This window comes from Propithecus coquereli, unplaced genomic scaffold, assembly GCF_000956105.1.
Source record: "Propithecus coquereli isolate 6110/MARCELLA unplaced genomic scaffold, Pcoq_1.0 Scaffold269, whole genome shotgun sequence".
Taxonomy (NCBI): Eukaryota; Metazoa; Chordata; class Mammalia; order Primates; family Indriidae; genus Propithecus; species Propithecus coquereli.
In genome coordinates, this window is record NW_012148274.1 from 1963375 (window position 1) to 1971110 (window position 7736).

At 42.7% G+C, this 7736-nt stretch overlaps 1 protein-coding gene across 2 annotated transcripts in view; it reads right to left on the reverse strand.

The window, feature by feature from the left end:
* Window positions 1-7082, reverse strand: part of CCDC77 (coiled-coil domain containing 77) — a 34630-nt gene extending 27548 nt beyond the window's left edge. The window contains exons 1-2 of one of the 2 annotated variants that reach the window (XM_012647453.1): window positions 4023-4076; window positions 1442-1495 (exon numbers count right to left, since the gene is read on the reverse strand). In XM_012647453.1, the coding sequence (XP_012502907.1) occupies window positions 1442-1479 (38 nt within the window). In that variant the 5' untranslated portion in view covers window positions 1480-1495; window positions 4023-4076. Of the gene's footprint in view, window positions 1-1441; window positions 1496-4022; window positions 4077-7034 lie in introns of those variants that run through there. The other variant, XM_012647454.1, reaches the window with a different exon arrangement.
* Between the last annotated feature and the right edge of the window lie 654 nt (window positions 7083-7736).

The following is a 7736-nucleotide window of genomic DNA, read 5'->3' on the forward strand; positions in this document are numbered from 1 at the left end:
TCGATAGTTAATACTGATAACCAGATGTAAAAATTCATGTTAGAGCCAGGTGCAGTAGTGTACCCCTATAGTCCCAGCTACTCAGGAGGCTGAGGCAGGAGAAGCGCTTGAGCCCAGGAGTTCATGTCCAGCCTGGGCAAAATAGCAAGACCACATCTCTAAAAAAGTAAAAAATAAAAATACATGTTAGAGACTAAAAAGATCACTTAAAAATATAATATAAACTAATAAGACCATAGAGTAACAATTAGAAAATTTAGCACTGTAAGACAAACAGTAATGAGGCCAGGTGCAATGGCTCATGCCTGTAATCCCAGCACTGCTGGGAGGCCGAGGTGGGAGGATCACTTGAGGCCAGGGCAATATAGTGAGATCTTGTTTCTGAAAAAAATAACAATTAAAAAATTAGCCAGGCATGGTGGTGCACACCTGTAGTCCCGGCTACTCAGGGGGTTGAGGCAGTAGGACCCTTGAGGCCAGGAGTTCAAGGTTGCAGTGAGCTATGGTCACACCACTGCACTCCAGCCTAGCAACAGAGTGAGACTCTGTTTCTAAAGTAAAAAACAAAAGACATAAAGCGATGGATACAACCACATCAGACGTTACTCTCTAGATATCTGAATTGCACAGACTAGGACTAGATGTTATAAATGGAAAAAGACTCGGATCAAAGGCTGGATAAGAAGTTTTGTTTGTTTGTTTGCTTTTAGCAAACAGGAGACTGGAGCTAAAACAATAAAAGTAGAAAACAAATGGTACAAATGGTACATGCGAAAGTCAATCCAGTTTGGCTGTCTGCAATTTACAACATAACAAAATAGACAGTAGAGTGGAGAAGCTTTATACCAGAAGCCCTGAGTTATAGTTAGTGAATGTAGTTACTACGTGTGCCCATTTTATTATAATAAGCATATGGAGATATTAAAATTTATTCTCAACTAGCATGAGAAGTTAAAATTTCACAGTCTCTCTACATTAAAAGCTGTGACAGAAATACCGTTTTACTTAATGTCTCATAGTCTGCAAAGGAATTGTCCTACAGCAACTCTGGGAAACAGGTTAACAGAGGAACCAAGGGGCCTTCTGAGGTGAGAGCTGCGGCACTGACAGGTGAGGACGATGTGTCCTGCAGCAAGTTGGTGGCAGAACCAGAATTAAAAGTCCCGCGTTTGCATGCTGGTTGTTTCCTCCCAATCCAGGATCCACTGGCGCTGTGCCAGGCCCACTCCCACTGAAGGAATCCGGGTATACCATGCAATATACACTGTTTATCTCACTTCTGCATAGAACGGAAGAATAGAGAAATGAGATCTAATACAGTTCAAACCAAGATGTAGGAAGTATGTTTCCAAGACCCTTCCAGCTCCTATGCTAGTTTGGACTAAGGTTATTGAAGTTTTGATTCCTTATTTAACAATTCAAAAATAAGCAAATGTCTTACTTTCTGCAGACAGGGGTATGTGTCGGGGTAAAGTTCATGCTGCCTTTTTCACACCTATCAAATACACAAAAATTCATAATGGGGGCCAGGAACAGAAAAAAACAATGTAGGATGTATAGACTGGTTCCCTCTCCATCATCTTGTTTGCCTCCTAGAAAGAATGTGATGTTTTAAAATATAGTATTCTTTAAAGTAGTTCCAAATTCTGAAATTTTATGGCTTTTGAATTTTCATACAGTATTCTATCTATTTTAAAATAAACATTGGAATGGCATTGAATATTTGAATGAATAAGCACACATTGGAAGAAAAGTCTCCTTAGTATTAATTTATAACATTTATATATTTTATCTGCAACAACCAAAACCAAATCTATGATCTGCCAGGCATGGTGGCTCAGGCCTGTAGTGCCAGCTACTTAGGAGGCTGAGGCAGGAAGGTCACTTTAGCCCAGAAGTTCTGGGCCAACCTAGGCAACATAGTGAGACCTGTTTCTTTAAAAAAAAAAAAAAAAAAATCTACAATCTTCCCTGCAACTATAGGAGAGGGAGATGTAGAAAAGTTTCTAATAAGCAAGAAATAGTAAATGAAAATTAAGGTAGAGTAACCACCATGCCAAATTTAAGATGAATACAAAGCCAGTGATATTATCTTTACTGGTGTGCTTTCTATATTGTTTTATCTTAGCAAAAGAAAAAGAATTACTTATAAACTTCAAAAGATTCACTCACAACCTCCATCTCAATTCATAACGTAAGATCTTGAGTTTCTCTACTTTAACCAGTCTTATCATAGACATTTTCAGAAAGGTAAACCTCACAGTTGGGGAGGGAATACCATGCTACATTGCATAATTTAGCAAGAAAAGAGAGAGAGAGAGAGAGAGAGGGATTGGTTGCTTATTAGCTTTGCTGGAAGCTTTCTTATCAAGCACGCTTTGTCAGTCCATTCTGATTCTGATTCTGAGCAAGTCACGTGATGACGTAATGTTCTGTTCTTACGATCTTCTACCTCGTATATATCTGCTTCAGTCTTCAATCCTTTGGGGAAAAATTTTGCGAAGAAGTGTGAAAAGAGATAATCACAACTGTTAATTCTATATACCACCTTCCTGCTCAGAACACCACAGTGCTTCTCTCCCCACGCCTTGAAACTTTTCTTCATTTGGCTTCCGGGGGTACCTGTTCCTGGGTTTCCTGCTTCCTCACTGGTCAGTGCTCATTGCCTTGGTCATCTCATGAAGTCCCACTGTTTTAAATACCATGCACACACTAGCAGTTTTCGAATTTATACCTCAACCCTGACTCTGCCCTCTGCTCTAGACCCATACGTCTGCCTACTCAGTGTTCCCACTGCAATGTCTGACAGGTCTCTCAAGCTTCACAAGTCCAAAACTGAGTCCCTGATATACACCTCCCACCACCAAAACTTGCTCTTCTCTCAGGACTCTACATTCCAGTAATTACTAATTCTATCCTGGCAATTGCTCATAACAAAAAAAACTCAGTTGGAGAAATTTCACTCCTCTCTCTGTCTCACATGCTACACTCAATCCATTAGCAAATCCTATTGGCGGCAACATCAAAATACCCAGAATCCGACTACTCCTCACTCGCGCATGCTGCCCTGGGCCAACCCACTGCTCTCTCTTGCCTGGATGACCATGGTAGAGACCTCTCAGCTGGCCTCTCGTTCCACTCTCAACCTCGGCCCTTGCAGTCTCTCCTCAACACAGCGGTTACGGTGATTCTTTGAAATACATGGCAAAACATAAAACTCCTCTGCTCAAGAGTCGCCAATGACTTCTCCACCTCACTCAGAGAATCCAGCTCTTTAACACGGCGCATGCTCAGGCTCTCCATGGTCTGGCCTCCCCATGACCCCTGTAACCCCGCCTGCTATTCTGACCTTTGTTCACCGCTCCAAAAACGCTGGCCTCCTTGCTGTTCTTCAAACACGCGAGGCAAACGTCCACTTCAGAGCCACTGCACCTGCAGTTCTCTCTGCCTGTGATGTTCTCTCCCCGCTGACCTCTGGGGCTTGCTCGCCCTCCTCCTTCAGGGCTCAACAGTCCCTTTCTGGATGGAGTCTCCCCCGATCACTCGAGCACCCTCGACCACCTTCTCTGCTGTACTTTTCTCCATAACACTGATCACCATGTGACTTTTTTTTTTTTTAATTTCCTTTCCTTAGATTTAGGGGCAGATTGAAATATTTTATTTATTTACTGTCTGTCTCTCCACACTGGAATGTGCAGACTCACTGAGGGAAGGGATTTTTATCTGTTCTGTTCACTGCTGTATTCCTAGTTACTGAAACAGCTAGAACAGTGCCTGGCTCAGAGTAGGTGCTCAATAAATATTTACTGAAAAAAATAAATGTACATTTTAAATCCTCAATATGAATTTGAAAGACTGTTAAACACCCTTTTCTTCTACTGGTCACCTGTCCGACCTAGCTAAACATCTGTTTCTGCTTCCTAATCCCATTTGCTTTCTTGTACAGCCAACCCTTCAAATATGCCACCTCTCTTCTCCTAATTCTCTCCTTTAAAATGATTACTCTCCTTTTTCAAACTCACCTCCTTCCACAAAACTTCTGCAAATTGGGCCAATTTGTCTCTTGTCAAAATAACCTAGAAAATAAAAATGGCAATTGGATTGGTTATGGGTAACACTTAAAAAACAGTTTAATGAAGATATAATTCATATATACCATTAAATTCATTCCTTCGAAGCACACAATTCGATGACTTTTAACATAGGCACAGTTTTGTGCAACTATCACCACAGTACATTTCAGAACAGTTTCCCCATTTCAAGAAGAAACCCCACATCCTTTAGCTCTCATCCATGTCCCACTCCTCACCCGTCTCCCCCGCCCCAAGCAACCACTAATCTACCTCGTGTCTCTGTAGATTTCCCTGTTCTGGGCTTTCATATAAAGGGAATCGTCCAGTATATGGTCTTTTGTGACTGGCTTCTTTGACTTAGCATGGTGTTTTCAAGGTTCACCTACGTCGTAGCAGGTGTCGCTATTTCATTTCTTTTTATGGCTGAATAATATTCTATTGAATGGATATGGGTGACATCTTAAAGCTAAATTTCACTGTTCCAAAACTATTTGAGAGTAATTTGGAACTTCAAAAAAGCCTTCTAATGACTTGCAACCTCTCTTCTCCCTCACAGTGACTGTCCTTACTCCTTCTCCTCCCTATGACTATGGCATATCTGCAAAACGTTGTCTGCCCTCCTCTCTTTCAACTTTACGATCTCTAATAATCTGGCTTCTACTATAACACCTGAATCGAAGTTGCTCCCCTTGGTCAGCGGCATACAAATTAATAAATTCTATTGCTCTTTTTGTTCCCATCTTCCGTCATCTGACAGTTTACTCCTTGACTTGTATGCTTAATTTGATAGTGCCAACCAAGCTTTTTAAACATATTGCTTTGGCCAGGAGCAGTGGCTCACACCTACAATCCTAGCACTCTGGGAAATCGAGGTGGGAGGATCGCTTGAGCCCAGGAATTTGAGGCTGCAGTGAGCTATGATCATGCCATTGCACCTCAGCCTGGGTTGAAGTGAGTGAGTAAGACCCTGTCTGGAAAAAAAAATTGCTTTGTAGTTGAGAGTGTGGGCTCTGAAACCAGACAGACTTGGATTTGAGTCAAAGCTTTGTCCCTTATTAGCTGTGTGCCTCAAGCAAGTTATCCTTTCCAAACCCAAGGTACTTACCTGTCATAGGCTGACGCAAGGATTAAATGAAATGATGAATAAAAGGGCTGAGCACAATGTTTGACATATATAAGCACTCGATAAACACAGGCTATTATTATTACTGAAAATTTACATCCTTGGTTCAAAAGGCTCTATCTTCAACTCTCTTTACAACTTCCTCTGTCCACTTCTTTGGGAACATCACCATTCCTACTGCTTTTATGATTATCTCTATTACCTAAAACACTATTTAGCATAGAGTAACCAACAGCTACATGTTGAATGAGTAAATGATATCTCTTTCATCCTCCTGATTTGAATTCCCGGTCATGTTCTGGACATTTTCACCCTCATGTCCCATTGGAGCTGCAATATCTAACTCAAAACAATCACTCAAGTTATATATATATTTTTTTAGCACCTCGAAACTAACACTTCCTAAACCTAATATGACATCTTTTTGCAGACAAACATGCACTTTCTGACTTTCCTATTTTATTTACTAATTCAGCATTTCCAAGTAACCTGGACTTGACAATTTAAATTCATCATTTGATTATACCTTCTTTTGAACCTTCCATCCAACCATAGGAAAATCTTGTATATTTTATCACTGTAATGACGTTAATTCAGAATCTCAATACTGCTCACACCTACAATCCCAACTATTCAGGAGGCTGAGGCAGGAAGACTGCTGAAGGCTGGGAGTTTGAGATCAGCCTGGGCAACATAATGAACCTTGTCTCTAAAAATATATATGATAATAATAATAAATTTTTAAAAAGAAAAATAGACGCCCCCCCCCCCCAAATCTCAATACCTTCTTACCTGTACTACTACAACAGTTTAATTGTTCTGCTCACTGCTTCTCTCCCTGGACCGTTTTCTTAAAAATTGTAAAATTTATCAATGGCTCCTCATGGCCTAAAGCATTAAACCAAACTCCTTAGCCTAGAACTAGAATTCATGGCTTTCTATATAGGGGCCAAACCTATCTTTCCTGCCTTATTTCCCTCTACTCCCCTAAATGCACTCTCTGTTTCCAGATATGATAACTTTCTAGCTCCATGCCTTTGTTCATGTGCCCCCCTCCAACTGGAACATAGCTCCCTCCACGATCCTCATAATTTCACTTAACGAAATCTAGTCTGTCCACGAAAACTCATCCACGACCTTCTTCCGCTCTTTCCTGGGTCTCTCCACCCAAAATGACCTAACTGCAATAAAACTGCGTTTGTAATTCTCTAAAAGACAGTTAACATGTTAGAGTTCTTTGCTGCTATCGCTTCTCCAACGATGGTGTGTGTGTTTCTTGCAGACAGAAACCATCTCTCCGTCGCCAGTGCATCTCCCAAAACAACAACGTCCTTGTTCATGTATAAACTAATGGGTTTCAGATCGCTTCTATCCACCCAGCTCTGATATCCTCGCCTAGGTATATTCTCTATAGCTTGTCTACTGCAATTAACACTTGTTTAGCACTTTGACATTTATTACTTTATTTAGCTCTGCTAAGTAGTTTTAACTATCCTTTACTGTACAAATGAGGAAATTGAGGCCCAGACCAGAGTGGGGTGAGGGTGTTCCGGAACCCTTCCCCGGGACGTCCAAATCCCGCGCTCCTGTTTCCACTTCAGCCCGTTCTTGACTCCTTCGTTGCTGTAGTTCCCCAATCCCCCAGCACCCCCGAGAGCTCTCCCTTTGCAGAGTCTAACTCTCTTCTTCCGGTCCCCAGCCCCTGGGAGGACCCCCAGATGCCAGGCTCACGTCCCACTCTTCCGCATTGCTTCCGCAGTTATTTCTCCCTCACCAAATTTCCTCCCCAAGGCCTCTTCCCTAATCCCTGCACCCTGAACCCGAAACTCTGTACTCACAATACTCCAAGACTCAGCGTCGGGGAAGCCAACCGAAAAACAAATGTCAAATCAGGTAGCGACTCGGCGCCACTACCAATCCGTCCAATCGCCCACAAGTTTACAGGGCCCTTTGGCTTGCGCGCCAATGGGAAGGGAATTCACAGAGGCGCTCCTCGCCTCGCCCCGCCCCGCCGTTCGACTCGCCGCGCAGAGATCGCCGGGAAGTGTAGGTTTTCTTGTGCGCCCGGCTCTGAGCGATGACGCAGCGGGGCTGCGACCCAGCTAGTCCGGGTGCCGACGCTGGGAAGTCTGGGTCAGGACTCACCCGCAGTTCCGGGCACCCCCAGTCTAAGCTTCCTTAACTACTTTGTTTTCATGAAAAATGATGCAGAAATGCGATGCATAAGCATGTAATGGTTCACGGGTGTACTTCAGGGTGTTATGGTACATACTGTTGCATGTTGTAATTTACAAGCTTGTCTCAAAAAGGTAAAGATTCTAAGAAAATCTTAGAATTTTCCGGCCGCCAGGAGGCCCTGACGGGGGGATTATTTGAGCTCAGGAGTTCGAGACCAGCCTGAGCAAGAGCGAGACCCCGTCTCTACTAAAAATAGAAAGACATTAATTGGACAAGTAAAAATACATAGAAAAAAAAAATTAGCCGGGCGTGGCGGCGCATGCCTGTAGTCCCAGCTACTCGGGAGGCTGAGGCAGGAGGAT